The sequence below is a fragment of the Toxorhynchites rutilus genome, chromosome 2 (genome assembly GCF_029784135.1).
Source record: "Toxorhynchites rutilus septentrionalis strain SRP chromosome 2, ASM2978413v1, whole genome shotgun sequence".
NCBI lineage: Eukaryota > Metazoa > Arthropoda > Insecta > Diptera > Culicidae > Toxorhynchites > Toxorhynchites rutilus.
Window position 1 is genome coordinate 306256751 of NC_073745.1, and position 19552 is coordinate 306276302.

A 19552-nucleotide genomic window follows, 5' to 3' on the forward strand; every position below is an offset into this window, starting at 1 on the left:
TGACGGGAATACAACTACGCAGGAAATTTGATCCTAGTGGAATAATCCAACCACATTGCATTGTCTCATCGCAGAAAGTCATTGTTGTACATCATTAACATCGAAGCTTGTTGAACGAGTCTCCTATTTCTACGGGACAGAAATTACATTGACAATTTATTTATTTCAGTGGCAACATAATTGCTGTATCGGAAAAACTGGTTCTCTTGAAGATACGATTTTTTGTCAACGTATGAACATATTCAATGTTTCGCAGGTCGGCGATTATGTTCACAACACACGAATTGTTCAACTTTGTTCGTCGACTTTAGACTTCTCTTCCCAGACTGAAGCAAACACGAAGCACACAAACAATTCAATGAGAAATGGCCCGACATTGACGGGAGATTAACCATTGTTTAGCATCGTAACCTCACAGCACTCAAGGTACATAATCACTAATTTTCATATGAGCACCACATGTGTACCACTAACTTCTTCAACAACTGATGATAGGATACACTAATTCGATGATTTAACATTGGTGAGGGCTGCTATTGTTTATAAGCCACTGAACGTTTCATTGAAAAAGCACAATAGTTTATTTTCAAATAAGATAATGGCTATGAAATTTTCTTTTTCTTTTTGCTTCATTGTTGTTTCAGTGAAGATAGTGGCTATTTTACAACTCAGCGTTTTATAGCTCGCGATATTCGCGATCCTCCTCACTAATGTCGAAAAATTTTAGTGCCAAAATGTCAGTTGGGCCTTATGATTTTGAACGTTAGCATTAATTGATGGAAAAATGTAGTTCGTTCATTTTTATTAATTCTATTATTTTTGCCTTCAATAACAATACTTTATTTACGTAGTGGGTTGTTATAAGAAACGTAACACTGTTTTCGTCTCCTGATTATAGGGCTCTTGTTACACATAAATGCAGAGCATCTGTTCGGCAAACATCGCTTGTTTACATTCGTTGTTTTTTTTGCAGCAGGAGCGGAGTTGTTATTAATCGGTGTTAATGTTCTTGTTTCAAGTATAGATGCGTTATTTTCACTAACGCGATATTTTTAATAGAACTAACAACTATTTTTAATAGAACTAAGGAGCGGAGTTGTTATTAATCGGTGTTAATGTTCTTGTTTCAAGTATAGATGCGTTATTTTCACTAACGCGATATTTTTAATAGAACTAACATTAACTTTGTGAAATAGTTAGGCAAGTTATTTCCTAAACAAGAGTTTTTGTGGGGGCATACTACTTATTTTACTAGCACTCATTTCGCAATGTTCATTGAGCGACTTTCCCACTAGATTTGGATCGAAAAAATGGCAGAAATGGATTAGCTCTTCTTCTTCTTCTTCTTAGATGGGTCGAACTCACGCTCGAATGCTTCCTTATAGTTTTTCTTGAATTGGCCGACTGATGGATTTTATCCGTCTCCGATCGATTTGCTCATGAACATATTTAATTTCTCCGCAGAGCATACAGGAAATCATAATTGAGGGTTGGTTGATCTTACTGGCTGAATATAGCCTTAATTTCAACATAATCCACTGTTTTTTAGCGGAACTAACTACCGAACTGCACACGAATGTTGTAACTACCGAAAGCAGACTATAACTTTTTCACGAGACCAGCATTCCAGGGTAAAAAGCACAGAGCATATGAGGGAACATATTCACCTTATCCTGTTAAACAATCGCAAGTTGCAGTTTACACTGTTCCTGTGGATTTTTTTTGAATAAATAACCTGCTTCCATTGATATGGATCATAGTCATAATAGAAATTTCTATTATGGAGCGAAAAGTAAATATTTTTATGTAAAATAACATATGTCTGCATGTTATTAATATAGAGTTGCGCGTAATTTGTGTAACTATTTCACTAGAATAATTATTTTAACAAAGCTCAATCTTGTAGATCCATATAAATCCTATGCATTGATCACTTTTGCCTGCCCAATAGATTACTAATATATATGCACGCTGCAAGCGCCCTATTTAACCTCTTTTGACATTTCTATTGGATTCTGCTTGACAACCAATTTTAATCTATACGCATGACTCATGTCGCAGACAGATAGGACATTGCTATAAAATAAGCGCCGTTGGGAAACCTGAAAAGATAACTAGGAGAACTCTAAACCCTATCGGACCGGCGATATATTCCGTTATTCATTTATAACGAACTTCAATCTCGAGAGTTATTTTTAGGAAACCTAAGAAGCCGAGAAAACAATCGCTTCGGTGATATGGTCCATTATCCATCGCGCGCACGCTTCATAGAAATTTAACGCGACGGCGGATAGTTATCTTTCTTTACGTAATAGCCTTGGGCAACAGCTATTACAACCATTCCCCTTAGGGGCTTTGGACCTGGTTCTCAATAATTTCATGTTCTTTTTCGGACATGCTACAATAGAGATCCGTCATTCGAAGGTGGAGTTTTTTTTATTCCACATGAGTGCGAAAAAGATAGCAACGAAGATGGTCAAAAGAAACACTAGAGAAATGTCAAAATTCGAGTTAGAAGGAAAAGAACAGAGGATTGAGTTTGGGTGCGATGCATCCTTCTGTCATCATCACTCGGTTGTAAACACTGGTGGGGTGAGAAAACAACTGCTAACAACCAAACAAAACGGCCCTTTTCAGGGCCACCAAATCACTATCAAAGAGTTTAACAACGTAATTCTTCAAACATATTCAAAATCAACATGCAACAGATAGTCTAACGGAATCCTACGTCAACTATGCGGTCGTGTCTGGGACACAAAACTTCTGTGAGTTTTATAACAATACTTTCTCTAGGTAGTGGATTATTATAAGAAAAGCCACACTTTTCCCCTCCTGACTATTGGATCTCTTTTGTCATTTTTATTGGATTCTTTTTGACAACCAAATATTAGGCTGTCAAAAAAGTCCTGCCGTATTTTTTTTGAATTTTCATTTGTTCATAAAATTATTTACAGTCATCTGTTTTAAGTCAAATATGCGCCGTTTTGTTCGATGACTTGTTCCCAACGAGATGCCAACTTCATAATACCCCTGTTATAGAAGCTCGCTTCCTTATTGGCAAAAAACTCGGATAGCCAATTTTCACAGGCCTCTTTTGTGGCTAACTTCTGACTACCTAGCTCGTTCGCCATGGACAAAAACAGGTGGTAGTCACTTGGTGCAAGGTCCGGACTATACGGCGGATGCAAAAGAACCTCCCATCCGAGCTCCCGGAGCTTCTGGCGCGTCACCAAAGAAGTGTGTGGCCTGGCGTTGTCCTGATGGAAGACAATGCGGCCTCTGTTTATCAAAGATGGCCTCTTCTTCATGAGTGCTACCTTCAAGCGGTCCAGTTGTTGGCAGTACAGGTCCGAATCGAGCGTTTGGCCATGGGGAAGCAGCTCATAATAGATTATTCCTTGACAATCCCACCAAACACACAGCAGAACCTTCCTGGCCGTTAATGAGGGCTTGGCCACCGTCTGAGCCACTTCAGCGGGCTTCGACCACGACCGTTTGCGTTTCACGTTGTCGTAAGTGACCCACTTTTCATCGCCAGTCACCATCCGCTTCAGAAACGGGTCGATTTTGTTGCGATTCAGCAGCGATTCACATGCGTCGATACGGTCAAAGATGTTTTTTTGCGTCAACGTGTGTGGCACCCATACATCGAGCTTCTTTGTGAATCCAAGCTTCTTCAAATGGTTAATAACGGTTTGAAGACTTATCCCCAGCTCTTGGCCGATGCTACGGCTGCTACCAAGACGGGTCTATGGTACTAGGTGAGGCCGTTTCGTCACTAAGTTGGTTAGGGGAGCGGTATATGAAAACAGTACGGAAGAAAGCAGAAGGGGAATTTTTTCCTTGAAGTGTGAAAGAGACAGACTGATCACGAGCGAGCTTGGGCACAAGCGTATTGTGTTTTGTTTACAAACAAAACACAGTAGACTTCCAAGATGGCTGAAGAGTGGTTTTAGCAAGTTGGCCCACCTTAGGATATACTTCTACGCGCCTTGGCTGCTACTATGCCGGTCTTTCTCGGCAAATTCAGCGATTTTGTCGCAATTTTCGACGACAGGCCTTCCGGAGCGTGGCGCATCTTCGACGACCTCTACACCAGAACGAAAACGTTGAAACCATTGTTGTGCGGTGGAAATGGAAACTGTATCGGGTTCATAAACTGCACAAATTTTATTGGCAGCTTGAGATGCATTTTTGCCTTTGTCATAGTAGTACTGTAAAATATGTCGGATTTTCTCTTTATTTTGCTCCATATTTGCGACACTATAACTCACGAACGACCTCACCAAACAAAACACTGTCAAGCACTATATTATAGCGCAAAAATACCTTTCCAACAAGCTATAGTATGACTCGATGCAATGAATACAACTAGAACTACGCGCTTACAACGACACCTCGCGGAAATACCGCAGGACTTTTTTGACAGCCTAATATGTACACTTCATGTTCAATGTACATGATGACGACACCATTTTTTGTTTACCAAACCAAATATACTTTGTTTACCACTCTACCCTTATATGTGGCACTGCACCATAATAAAAGCAAACGTCAACATCGTTCCGTTTTGCGCACGTAATTTACACATCGTATTTTGTTTCAAATTGATTGTGAATTGAAGAATGGAAGAAACTGCAAATATTTGCGATACCATAGAAAATGACGGTATAATATTTGAATATACACATTTCATGAAAGTACGTGTTGTAAATTTTTTTTTTCTCGTCCCTAGATTTTTTCCGCATTTTCCTCAATGATGAACAGGAAGCTAAGGCACATCTGTCATCGGTGATGACCGCCACGGATCAGATTTCGAAACTTTCCGAGGGTCTGGAGCAGGTCTCGTCCCAGCTGCAGAACCAAGTTCGCAGCCAGTATGGCGCTCTGCTCTCGCAAGCAAATCATGCTGGCCGGCTTAATGCCGCTATCGGTTCCATTTCCGGCCACATCGATTCCCTGCAGGTGGGAGCCGAACGGCTGAAGAAACAAATAAATGTACCGTACGAGCAGATGGAAACGCAGACGAAGATTCTCGGGCGGCTGCATGAGGCGTCGCATTTGTTGCGTCAGAGCGGACGGTTTTTGCAGATTTACAAATGTCTTGAGCAGACGAACGATCTTCCAGGGCAAGCGAGTATCGTGTACGAGTTGGAGTGTCTGATGCAGGATGTAGATTTGAGTGGGCTGAACTTTTTACGAAATGAGATCGCGGCAGTGGGGGCCTTGAAGGTGCGGTTGACACATTTCGCCAGTCGTGATTTGTTCGATGACATCCAAAACGAGAAGTTTGATGAGACTAGAACGTGTTTGAATATATCGCTGAATTTGGGATCGTTGGCGAAATGTTTGGATAATATTCTTGAAACTTATCAGCAGTATTCAAAAGGTAGCAGCAGTGATGTTAAATACACTTAGGAATATATTTTATAATGTTTGTTTTTCTCATAGATTCTATAAGGCATTGTTTCTCCGCATCGGACGTTAGCAAATTGCGGAAACAAGAACATCCGGGCAGTTCCGGCAGAGAGAAACAAGAGAGAGGACAACTCAAAGGACCCGGAAAAGCTCCTACCCTGACAAATTCGACAAACTTTCGAACTAAGTTGTGGCAAGCAGTTGAATGGTTATTTTTGGATGAGTTCCACGGTTTTTGCCTGCAGTTATCATTCCTTCAGCGATGCTTGTTGAGTTTACCTCTGACTGAGGATTGCCTGGATTTGGCAAAAACAATCGATAAACGGTTTTGGAGCTCATTGGAGAAGCAATTGGTTGATTTTTTCGCCAATGCTCAGCCTCATATTCAACAAGCGCTGAAGCAGGGCCTTCCCAAATTACTCTCGATTGCCCGAGCTTTGGAAAGCAAAATGGAGAACAGATTTGCCTTTAGCGAAAATGCCTTTGTATCGCTAGAGGCTGGTTATTTGGAAAAATGCGCAAATAGTTTGAAGGCAGTCATAACGGATGTGGATTTCCCGAATCAGGATACTATTGACGTGATTGTACGCGTGGCATCCGCAGAGCTGAATGCCGCTATCGTGGATGAGAGGCTTACGCGCCAGGTTACGGGTGTGATATGCGCTACAAATAAGGATTTATGGAACAGGATTGAACGCAACGTAAAACTTGGCGCTGATACGCAGCAGGTTCTGGACAACCCGAACCCTTCTCAATCCCAGAACATAACACTGGCAAATATAGTGTTTTACCATCATGAAGCTATCAATCGATTGATTCACAATTTGGGGGCCAAATTCTCCGGTTCCAAATCAGCGAGTCAGCTAAGACAAAGTCTACAAGAGGGTCGCACTATCACTCTAACGGTGATGCAGCAGCTAATCGTTTCAATCCATTCCGCAGTCAATATCATCTTACTAAGTATGCATCGTGAACCGGGTTTGAATACGGCCAATATATCAACGGCCGGTCCTTCTTTCTATATGAAGGAATTGCAAGACTTCCTCCTGCGTGCATGGAACGCACACATCGTACCATTCGCGGACAAAACGATCATCGAAGAGAGCGGCCAAAATTTGGCCGCTCACTGTATCGAACTGTTCGTACAAAATGTGGCCATAATTCGTCCAATTTCCAACACCGGTCGCTTGCGGATCAAATCCGACTGTCACCACCTCGAGCTGGCACTCAAACCCATTGTCGTGGATTTGGCGGTCCTGGGGAAAAGTTTTCGGCTGCTTCGAGCTGTCTCCTCGCTGCTTGTGTTGTCCGCCGAGGAACTGGTTCGGCAAACTTCGGAGAAAGGTGGTGCCGTGCCACCGTATATAGTGCTGTTTATGTTGTTCGGTTTCGCTGGACCGGATTTGGCCAGTCCGCACACAACGGCTGGATGGTCTAACGAGAAGCTGATCCAATGGCTGGAGTCGCACACGGCGGAGCGGGATCGGCTGGAGCTGGTGACTGGTGCCCTGCAGAAGTATCGGACAGTCGTACGGCAGAAAAATATTTCACAGTATGATGTGGTTTATCCGTTGATAGTGAACTATCTACAGGAAAATGTGGAAGGAACTCTCATTGAGAAAAGCGATTGAATATTTGTATATGTTATATTTCTGTTTAAAATGTTTGTAGACTCCCAATAAAATTTGTATATGTAAGCAATCACCCTTATTCTTGTTTTCGTACGAATACTAAACGTTCGAAAGTATGCCTCATTCGTATTCTTGGTTTCGTACGAAGCAAACCTATCCATTCGAACCTTTGAACATCGCTCGTTCGAACGAATTGTCCTATCCTCGTTTTCGTATGAACGTGTTCACCAGTGATGCCAGATTTTAGACACCCCCCTCCCCCTCCGTAGACAAGCGTTGACATTTCTCATACCCCTCCCCTAGGGTTACCATATGCTACATACCACAAAAGAGTACATACTTATATTTCTGAAATAGAGTACAAAAGAGTACATTTTTTTCTCAACAAAAAAACACGTGTTTTTGGATACAACATATATCTTTATTCTGTCAAGTTAAACACCTTTTTCTTTTCTTAAAGAAAAAAAACAAAGCATTACTGCTTATACTTATTTGAACTCCTCACACAACCTAACAAGGAGTCAGTTTCAATCATTTCATAGAAATGGACACAGTCAATTTGGTAATTGAATTTCACCATTAATAATGCTTCGACACATTTGGGGAGCAAACGATTTCTATCATCAGACCAGAAGCTATTCATAAAACTGAATAAGCGCTCGACTGTGGCATTATGACTGGGAATGGCAAACAAGAACTGAGCGATTTTTAACAGTACTGTGCTCGAACTTGGAACGATGGTTTGAAAATAAGTGGTCCTTTATTTATGAACGACATGTAAATCTTTGAATTTCTCATCCTCAGCATTGGATTCAGAAAATGAAGAAAGATTCGACACCTGATCGAACAAGGCACTTTCATCAATTTCGATCCCTTTTTCATATAGGTATTCCAAGCTTTCTTCAACAATGTCCCATTTAGGTACTTTATCTAACAGCATCCAGCGAAAGACTTTTACTTCATCGAAATGACAAGTCCATTTGTCTAAATAATCTAGACAGTTTTTATACACCTCAATAAACGACTTTTTGATTCTATCTGAATGCTTCGAATCAAGACTGTCTCGAAAAATTTTCTTTACTTGAAGAGGAATGAACTGCTGAGTGTACCTATCCGAAAGTTGTTTGCGCACGCTGTCGACTGTACAAACCGTTTCGATTAAGCTGTTGTCTGCCGCTTCAATATTCTTTATGTTATTATAAAACATTGACATTAATGAATGGACAAACCATAGATACGCTTCATTTATGTCATCTTCAAAAAAAATCTCCAGGAGCTTCGGAGGACTGTCAATTGATTTGAAATAACTTTTTAGAGCTGCGTACAAATGAATTATACGCTCAACGGTGGGCAAAGCCATCGTGTTTTCGAATGCTTCAACACCTTTTTATACTCGGTGCCCACAAATGAACAGGACTTCTTCAGCTCTTCCGTATAAATTGTATATACGGAAAAATATCCATAAATTTTCAAAACCAGAGCCTCAATATCCACATCCAAACGATCGAATCCATGACGAGCGGTGTTATGCAGCAAATGTGCAGGGCAACCTACCCCCACAAGTTCACGTTGAGTGGCTTGTTTCATATGGTGAAACACATTATGTTCTCCTCGGCGACCAACCCCACCGAAATTAGTATTACAGCTATCACCACCAAATGCAACACACTTTCGAAGCATTTCATGTTTCACCAGATTTTCTATTAATAGCTCGGAGATACGGATCGAGGTTTCGTTTTCCAATGACTCAAACGACAACAGCACATGTTGGATCCCCTTTTCACGATGAAAATACTGAACCAGAACGGGGAACATTTTGATCGCCCCATGATTGCTTCCATCCGTACTTACTCCGATGAAAGGAACGGCCAGCCTTCGCATCTCCTCCAAACGTAGTTTGATTGATTGTGGTCCCAGAACGTCATTGATTATAGCCTCAGTCTTAGTTCTTGCACATGCAAATTTGCCGGCAATCTCTGAATCAGGAAACACTTTCTTGAACAGCTTAATAAGATACATATGAGGTGGAGCAGTAGGCAGAGTATATTTGGATTGGTAAACAAAATATGTTGTCGTCATTATTTGCATTGAATATATATGGAAGAAACAAAACAATGTTAAAACAACTCACGGTTTCGTGATTTTATGAGCCAAATTGCTCATGAAATCTTGTAACTGATTGATTTTTATTAGATGACAATTGTATTGTGATTTACTTACATCATTCAAGAAGCAAAAAGGTCCAGAGACCAGTCGTGTTCTTAGTCTTCGGGAATAGCAGCATTCTCAATGAAATGTAGCTTAATTGTGAACTATTTTTCTCAAATCACATACACCGATACTGTGAACCTTGAAAATACATTATAACCGCGAAAATAACGAAAATTTGTTTGCCCCTATGAAGGTGAGAGAGTGAAAATGGCACACAAAAATATCACTTTTATTCATCTTTTCCGACATAATTTCACAAATATCTACTGCACACTGTCACATTATACTCACATTCAGTGAGAACTCCAAAAATGATCTGTTTTTAATTGATAAAAAACTTGCTGAAAATTACGTACTCACGTGGATGTGGAAGGCAATCGAATGTAAACACAAATATTGACGTCACGATGTAAAAAGTAGTTATGGCCAAGGCGCTTGTATATATGTATAACAGGTGAAGCAACATCATCACTTCAATGAGAAGGGGATTACGGTTTGTGGAGCAGGGGTTGTTTGTTTTGTTATTGCCAAGACGGGTCTATGGTACTAGGTGAGGCCGTTTCGTCACTAAGTTGGTTAGGGGAGCGGTATATGAAAACAGTACGGAAGAAAGCAGAAGGGGAATTATTTGCTTGTAGCGCGAAAGAGACAGACTGATCACGAGCGAGCTTCGGTACTAGCGTATTGTGTTTTGTTTACAAACAAAACACAGTAGACTTCTAAGATGGCTGAAGAGTGGTTTTAGCAAGTTGGCCCACCTTAGGATATACTTCTAGGCGCCTTGGTTATTGCTAGGATACGCCATTTTTGCATTTTCACATGCGAGAGTAGTGGATGAACTGTATGAGAATGAAATTCTACAAAATCATCCCGTCTTTTTCACATAAATTCGCGAAAGCCGAAAAAGTAGGCATCGTTCGAATAAGCGTCGCAGCAGTTTGAAGAGAGTCGCCGGGAGCGTTCTGATGCTGTTTGTAAACAATACCGACAGCAATTACAATATGGCTGAAAGTGCATTTCATATGATTGTTTCGCCTGGTCTATATAGAGGCGCCTTGGTGGGCCAACTTGCTAAAACCAAGGCGCGTAGAAGTATATCCTAAGGTGGGCCAACTTGCTAAAACCACTCTTCAGCCATCTTGGAAGTCTACTGTGTTTTGTTTGTAAACAAAACACAATACGCTAGTGCCGGAGCTCGTTCCAGATCAGTCTGTCTCTTTCACGCTTCAAGCAAATAATCCCCTTACTGCTTTGTTCCGTACTGTTTTCATATACCGCTCCCCTAACCAACTTAGTGACGAAACGGCCTCACCTAGTACCATAGACCCGTCTTGACGCAAACTCTATCGTCTGCCGCACCTAATGTTGCTGCTAATGACTCCTCCCCTTTTGTCCACGAGGACATTTTTAATTTTTTTGGGAAAAATTTAGTTTTCAATTGAAGCAAGTTTCTATTTTCTGTTTTATGTTTTGTTTAAACAAGAAAGGTAACAAGAGTTGTATACGAACCATGACTGCATAGTTGACGTAGGATTACGTTACGATATTTGTCGCTTTTCACTTTCTTTCGAATTCCGTTTACGCTGTCTTCGGCTAGCTTCTGCTAGAACTAGAACTGTTTCTGACAATGTGTACACATACAGCATCTCAAAATTGTTCAGTCATTTTGTTATGAATTCACGAATTGATTGCTCTACACTCGTTTGGGCGGAGTCCCCGTTATCCCAAGATCAGAAAAGTTGTAACTCTCAAACAAACTACATCCTTACAATCTTTGTAAGGAACTCAATTTCCAAATAACATTGCTGGATCGAAAAGTCACGATTATATGGTTGAAATAGTAATATTTTCATTACGCTGTTCAAATTGCCACTCAAACTCAGTGGCCAATATTGGATGTCATTTACTGAACTGATCCGCAGATTCATCATCCCATCAAAATTAGTTTAGTATTGTGAAATTTTTTCCGAATGACTCGACTCGGACACAGATCGTCTAAGAAACAATGATACACCCCTGCTTTTACAAAACACAAAACTAAAGGGTGTGTCACATCAAATTGCATCACGGAAAAAACGCTGTAGAAATTCACCCAGTAGACCGATCCTTGTGAAAATATTAGACAGTAAAATAAAAACTATTAAACAACTTTTGGCATTTTCTTTTTATTCATACTTCGTGCCCAAGCCCGTATGCTCGCACCTTCCTCTTTACCCCGTCCATAAGGTTCTGTACAACGTCAGGTTGTAGTTTTTTTTGAACAGAAATCCATTTTCTCTTGAAGTCCGCCTCCGATTTGACAACTTTTGGGTTCTTCCGGAGGGCCTGCTTCATAATCGCCCAATATTTCTCTATTGGGCGAAGCTCCGGCGCGTTGGGCGGGTTCATTTTCTTTGGCACGAAGGTGACCCCGTTGGCTTCGTACCACTCCAACACGTCATTTGAATAGCGGCACGAAACGAGATCCGGCCAGAAGATGGTCGCGCCCTCGTGCTGTTTCAATAGTGGTAGTAAGCGCTTCTGTAGGCACTCCTTAAGGTAAACCTGCCCGTTTACCGTGCCGGTCATCACGAAGGGGGCGCTCCGCTTTCCGCAAGAGCAGATCGCTTGCCACACCATGTACTTTTTGGCAAACTTGGATAGTTTCTGCTTGCGAATCTCCTCCGGAACGCTGAATTTGTCCTCAGCGGAGAAGAACAACAGGCCCGGCAGCTGACGAAAGTCCGCTTTGACGTAGGTTTCGTCGTCCATTACCAGGCAATGCGGCTTCGTCAGCATTTCGGTGTAAAACTTCCGGGCTCGCGTCTTCCCCAACATGTTTTGCCTTTCGTCGCGGTTAGGAGCCTTCTGAACCTTGTATGTACGCAGGCCCTCCCGCTGCTTGGTCCGCTGGACGAATGAACTTGACAAATTCAGCTTATTGGCGACATCCCGGACCGAACTTCTCGGATCACGTCTAAACTGCTTAACTACGCGCTTGTGATCTTTTTCACTGACGGAGCATCCATTCTTGCCGTTCTTCACCTTCCGGTCGATGGTTATGTTCTCGAAGTATCGTTTTAGTACTCTGCTGACCGTGGATTGGACGATTCCCAGCATCTTACCGATGTCCCGATGTGACAACTCCGGATTCTCGAAATGAGTGCGCAGGATTAATTCACGACGCTCTTTTTCGTTCGACGACATTTTTCCAAATTTACGAAAAATTGACAGTGAAGCATGGCCAACGTGATCTATACACTCTTATCTGATTATAAGCGAAAGTTGAAGATATAATTCCTAAAAATTAAATTTCTACAGCGTTTTTTCCGTGATGCAATTTGATGTGACACACCCTTTAGTATCTGGTGGCTACAAGGAACCTTGTCAAAATATGAACCTGGTAGTAGTCTAGTGATTGTAATAGGTTCATCAACCGTTGATCTTTCTATACAATTACTTGGAAAACATTGAGCTAGCCGGGAAGCTCGAGCCGATTTTAAGGAAAAATTTATAAGCATAATTTATACCGGTTTATTCCAGAATCTTTCGTCATAACTGTCATATTTTTAATACTATCCAAAGATTCGCAGTTCTTGCGCTTAAGAAGATTAGACTGGGGTCTGAATAAGTGATAATCTGAAGGTGCTATATCTGGTGAGCATGGTGTGTGGAATAGCACAACCTAGCCGAACTTCAAAATTGTTTGCAGGATTGTCAAAGAGACATGAGGTCTCATGTTACTCTGGTGTAACACGACTTCCATCATATTACCTAAATCTGAACGGGACTCTGTCCCTAATTCGTCCAGTTGCGAGCTGTATTTGTTGGAATTTATAGACTGGTTGCTTGATAGAAGTTCATAACACAGAATACCTTTCCAATTGTTGTAAATTATTTGGCTTTCATCACTCTTCATGGATCGCAACAAAAACGTTATTTGTTTGCGCTCAGAGAAGATTAGCGATTTATTTGACTTAGCTTCACCAAATGCTCAGGGATGGTGGTTTTTCATATCTATAGTAAATCTATATATATGTCGTATAACGAGAGTGATTCGATTCTGATGACAATCAAATGGCGGAAGACCTCTACAGGGTTTTCTCACCACAGGCAATTATCAACAACAACCCACCAGACTGGCATCTGGGAATCTGGGAAACAAAAACGCACTCCAAAAAAAACTATGAACATTTACTCGAAAACCGGATAACGTGAAACCTTAATAAAAAAATAATTGAACGTTTACAGGATCACATGTATTGACTTTTATTCCTAACGTACATAAAAAAGACGACAAACTTTCTGCTTTTGGTGCTAACTACGGTTTACATATTTTACATTTATTTGTACATCGATTTTGCTTAAACTAAGGGAATATCACATATGCACATGGACAAAACAGGGTACTTAGGGAGTGCGGTGAGGACACAAATGTCCTCACCCACTCCTTCTGCTTCTTTGCGACGGATTCTCCGCCGGGTGGTAGCATACAGCGAGTCTGTTGAAGGCGCGATGTTGACGGCACTGCCTTTCCCTGGCGTGATTGACTCGCCGAATTTTGATAACAAGTAATACCCTAATAATTCAATATTATTTAGCATTTAAGTCCCTAAATTATGCATTGTATTTACCTGTAGACGCTTTATTGCTCGTTTATAACTATTGAGCGTTTGTTTGAGAAGTCGGAACAATGCTCACACTGAAAAACAATTCAAGTTACGATCACAAAAACTCCACGTTATATAAATGAACTTACAAATCCAAACGCGCGAACAAAAAACACAATGGTTCCGCGATGTCGGACAGTTCTTGGCAAAATGGTCGAATAAGCTTGTAGTCCTCAGATAAACCGCATGGTATCTCGCGATTCAGAGCTCAAGCTCAGCCGAAGACAATTTCCCCAATAGCATCCCCTTGTGTGCATCTTGTTTCGATTAACTATCCTCAAATACAGCCTTCTCATTTCCCTCCCAAACTCAAGGCCACGAAAGTAAGCGCTGCGCGAACAGACACTCATTGGCCGAACAACTCTGGCGATTGAGCTTACGCCCTGCTCCAGGAAGGTGGGAAATCTATGCTCTTAGGAGTATCTTTTAGATAACATTGAGTAGTTACTTAGTAGTTACTGTAAATGTTTTCGTGTGAATATTTGAACTTGAATATTTAAATGTGATATTAAGGATGACTACTAATTATACTACACAATAAATAAATGTATAAATATATAAATAAATAAATAAATAAACACATCTAAATAAATATGCACACAAATTATATATAAGTAAATAAATAATCTCAGAACATTACATGACGATAACAGGTGTGCCAACTGTTACATACTTTCCGGGTCACCGGGTTTCATAACTACACTAGAAGAAATCATTCGTAACTGGAGCTACCAAATCTTTAGTGGTCGAAACATTAGTAGAATGCACACATTTTTAGTACATTTTCCAAAATCTGGTAAAGCAAATGTCATATTAAGTATATATTTTCACGAGAGATCGGTACATTTTACTTGATAACGTTAGTTAGAGTGTTGTCATATCTGACTAACTGTGAAGTGAACAGCTCGAAATAATTTTTCCGTTATTTTTGTTTTAAAGTGCAAAGTATAAAGTACAATATTCTTTTTGAATATTCAACATTTTTATTTCATTATCATGGTCCTAAGATAGATCCTTTTTTTTGCGCGCAGATATTATACGACTCAAGCTTTACCCCAACATCCAGCATATGAAAATAACACAGAAATAAGTCAAAAACGACATACAAGTAGGGTATTTATTATTTTCACCATCAGTGTGATTAAATAAGTTCTATTCTGACTTGTTACAACCCAACCATTCTGCACTGTTATCTCGTTATCTATTCAGATTCTGCTTGAATACACCTGTGTGTATTCGGTAATTGAAAATAGCGTAATTCGTTCCGAGCACAAATAAATGAATAGATTGTTGCAATTGATTACTTTCCTTCCGCATCCAAGCCAACGAGTTTCAGTCTGGGATCGATATATGTAGAGGCTATTTCATGAATTTCTGAATTATGGATTGCTCAGGAAAAGTTATGTACATGGCTTATTTTTTTTTTTTTTTTTATCTGTATTATAGTGATTTTGAACTCATTAGGCTGGTTCGTCACTTTTACTTCCATTTTTGGAAGAATGTCGGGAGTGAGAATTGAACTCGTGACCTTTAGCGTGAGAGGCATGGATGTTACCACTACGCCAGATCGCCTCCCGTACATGGCTTATTGCTGCGACATATAAGTATTGATTTTCAGCATGATTTTTTTTTTTTACTATAATGGCCTAACAATTCTTGAAAGTTCGCAAAATTAATTTCGAGTGTTTTTGGATTTGGTACATACTAACTATAGAAGAAAGTCTACCCAAGATGAACCTTAATAATAACCTTCAAAGTATCTAGCAAAGTATGTTTCGTTTAAAATTCTGCGGTAATTATGGTGCAAAGTCATTCACGGAAAGTTTTCGGCACTCTACTATCAAGCGCCCCATTTGTTGGCCTAGTGAGTTGAAACGAGTGATTTGTGATTGGTTTAAACTTTATTTCGTCGCAGCTAATTATACTACCCAATAAATAAATGTATAAATATATAAATAAATAAATAAATAAATAAATAAATAAATAAATAAATAAATAAACACATCTAAATAAATATGCACACAAATTATATATAAGTAAATAAATAATCTCAGAACATTACATGACGATAACAGGTGTGCCAACTGTTACATACTTTCCGGGTCACCCTATACACTGCGTTTCATGACTACACTAGAAGAAATCATTCGTAACTGGAGCTACCAAATCTTTAGTGGTCGAAACATTAGTAGAATGCACACATTTTTAGTACATTTTCCAAAATCTGGTAAAGCAAATGTCATATTAAGTATATATTTTCACGAGAGATCGGTACATTTTACTTGATAACGTTAGTTAGAGTGTTGTCTTATCTGACTAACTGTGAAGTGAACAGCTCGTAGTCGCCATTTCTCTTGTGAAAGTGATGCAATTCGGAGATAGGAAGTTTTTTTTAAATTTTAATCATAATTATACTTGTGTATTTCTTTTCGGTCGCGAAGCTATTTTTGCTGGAAAGAATTCAGGGCCACACCGAATACGGAAAAACGGTTAAAATTAACACCTTAAGGAATATGCGCATTTACTGCGTCCACATACCACTACAATTTTCGTTCTTCGAAGAATATCATATCCTAACAAATTGTTGTTCAAGATATCAAACGGTTTTTATTATAAAAAAAAATAGTACATTTTTCATTAAAAGAAAAAAAAATAAAATCGAGGATTTTTAAACGGTTTTATTTAGCTTGCCCTGTTTGTATGTTTGTATGTTTGTAACATGTCTGTAGCGCTGTCCCACATTAATAGAAATTTGACCCCCTTCCTATTGACCGGTTGATCTGAAATTTGGAACAAACCTTTATCTATACAGTCACTGCGTATTTTGTAATCTTGAAAATCCAAGATGGCACCCGCCTCCAAATGGTGGATCACAAATTTTCTCAGAACTCCATCAATATGGGTATCAAATAAAAGGGCTTGATTAGTAGAACACATTTATTCATGGATAATGCAAATCCAAAATGGCCGCCACCACAAAATGGCGCCATATATATATAATTTTTTTTTTCAAAATCCCATCAATATGGGTATCAAATAAAAGGGTTTGATTAGTAGAGCATAGTTATTTATGAAAAATGCAAATCCACAATGGCTGCCACCACAAAATGGCGCAATATAATTTTTTTTCAAAACTCATTAATATGAGTTTCAACTGAAAGGGCATTGATAGTAGAACACAGCTATTTATGAAAAATACAAATCCAAAAGGGCTACCACCACAAAATGGCGCCAAACATTTTTTTAAATCATATCAATATGGGTATCAAATGGAAGGGCTTGACTAGTAGAATACAGTTATTTGTGGAAAATGCTAATCCAAAATAGCGGCCGCTACAAAACGGTGAATTTTTTTTCAATACCCCTGCAATATGTGTATCAAATGAAAGTGCTATCAGAACGTAGTAGATCATGAAAAATGTGCTAATGATACAAATAATGTACTAAAAACTAGAAAATAAAATAAGTAAAAAAAACTTTTTAAGTTAAACGGTTTTTGTGTGATTAAACATAATAATAATACAGATAATGTACTACAAGCTAGAAAATAATTAGGCATGTAACAGTTAGCAGTTATCATACCCCTTCCTTCATTAATCAAGGACATTGATGAGACTAAAATGAAATCGTGGGGCACGTTTTTATCCGACATTATCCGCATTTAAAGGTTTCATCACATGCCCCAAGATTTTATTTTAATCCAATCAATGTCCTTGATTCCTGAAATTTCTGAAAATTTCCGTTTAATTTATTGTTTTTTACATTTGACAGTTTCATGCATAACAGGGTGTCTCAAATAGCTTCAAATGTTCTAAGAATAGAAAAATGGATGAGTATCAATTGGTTTTCTGAAAATTTCCGTTTAATTTATTGTTTTTTATATTTGACAGTTTCATGCATAACAGGGTGTCTCAAATAGCTTCAAATGTTCTAAGAATAGAAAAATGGATGAGTATCAATTGGTTTATAGTTGAATTATCGAAGTTTGGGCACTGGTTTATCTTACCAACCCTGTTCATTTTAACTGAATTTCCCCTACTTTACTCAAAAAGAACACTATCCGCGTTGACGGCATTGAGCTTCGTATTACGAAATGGGGGAGTAGGCATGACAATATGGGTTTGCAGAAGAAATGAACACACTTTTAAAATTAAAATTATGAATGAAAATTATTTTTTCCAAACCAAATTAGCACTCCATTTTGCTTGCAAGTAGTGAAAAAATATCATACAAAAATTGTGTCTAAAGATAATTTTATATTATAATGGTAAGTTTTGGAGAGAATATCTGAAAATTCACAGAAAATAGTTCAAATTACGGTCAGAACAAGGTTCTTCTAGTAGGTAAATAACGCCAAGAAAAAAAATTCATACAAATTTTAGCAATTTAAAACAGCCTCAGGGCCGACTAATCTGATAGAGAATAGTTGGCCTCATACAAACTAATGTCGTATCCAGATGTCGACACCATTCCGCCGTCAACGCGAGTTATGTCGCCGAGCAGCGGTGGTTCAAAACGGAGTAGATGTGTACCGTAGTTTGTACTGGCACTTATTCAACTGAACCTCAAACTCAAAAAAAATACATTCCTACGCCCATCGATGGAGAAACCATTGGCATATGACTTAAACTAGGTAAATTTTGAACGTACTTATGATTCCCTCGAATGAAACGAAACTAAATCTTTCATTTTGTTTCATTTTTAGGTTAACTTAAAGAGTTTCCGGGAGCCGGCTATGTAAACTTCTTCAAAAAGTTTTCAGCCGGTCCATTCCATTCATTGTCCAAATATTGTGCAATTGAATGGAATGGATCATTCAGGAAAGGAAAGGGGTGACTTGATCGCTTTCTCTTGATTACCTTTTGACGTAGGACTACGTCTAACCGGAAGATATAGGGGGTGAAATGGAAATCTAGGCACTGAACAAGTAGGAAAAATGCAAGATTTGGAACGCTTATAACTCGAGCATTTCTCAATAGATCGCAAAGGTTTTTGCATCAATTGATAGGAAATATATCTACGCATCTATCATAACGAATAACATTTAATTTTTCTTGAGATAAATAATTAAATAATTGTGAAATATCAAGCATTGTCAAAATGCACTATGTGCCCATTTTTGATTGGTCCTTTTTGTGCTCCTCAAATCGTACCGACCAAAACGGGCAACCAGAGCAGCAGCGAAATAGAATGAAGCACGATTGGAAAGGAAAAAGAAAAAAATGAACGAAACATTGGTCGCAGTCTCACACATGCGTAATTCTCGAGCCAGCCAGTCAGCTTAAAAATCCCCGCTCCGCTGCCGTAACGATCATTCTCATTCAAACCGTACACCACATCGGTTCGCATCACAACACATCAACAAACCAACCCAAGCAGCCATGTCTGGACATGGTAAAGGAGGAAAAGTGAAGGGAAAGGCAAAATCCCGCTCGAATCGTGTTGATCTGGAGTTCCCCGCAAGGGTAGCTAGGCCGAGCGCGTTAGTACCAGTGCAACAGTCCACCTAGCCGGCGTTATATAGTTTCGGCCGCCGAAGTGATCGAGTTGACTGGTAAAGCAGCTCGCGACGATAAGAAAAACCGCATTCAGAACAGAACACATCAAGACAACAACAGGCAGTTGCAGCGAGTGGCAAAACGG

At 39.4% G+C, this 19552-nt stretch overlaps 1 protein-coding gene across 1 annotated transcript; it reads left to right on the top strand.

The window, feature by feature from the left end:
* The first annotated feature begins 4532 nt into the window (after window positions 1-4532).
* Window positions 4533-7119, top strand: LOC129767484 (conserved oligomeric Golgi complex subunit 5). The gene is made up of 3 exons (XM_055768451.1): window positions 4533-4668; window positions 4736-5389; window positions 5452-7119. The coding sequence occupies exons 1-3, from the start codon at window positions 4626-4628 to the stop codon at window positions 7047-7049; spliced, it is 2295 nt and encodes a 764-aa protein (XP_055624426.1). The 5' UTR covers window positions 4533-4625; the 3' UTR covers window positions 7050-7119.
* Window positions 7120-19552: the final 12433 nt, after the last annotated feature.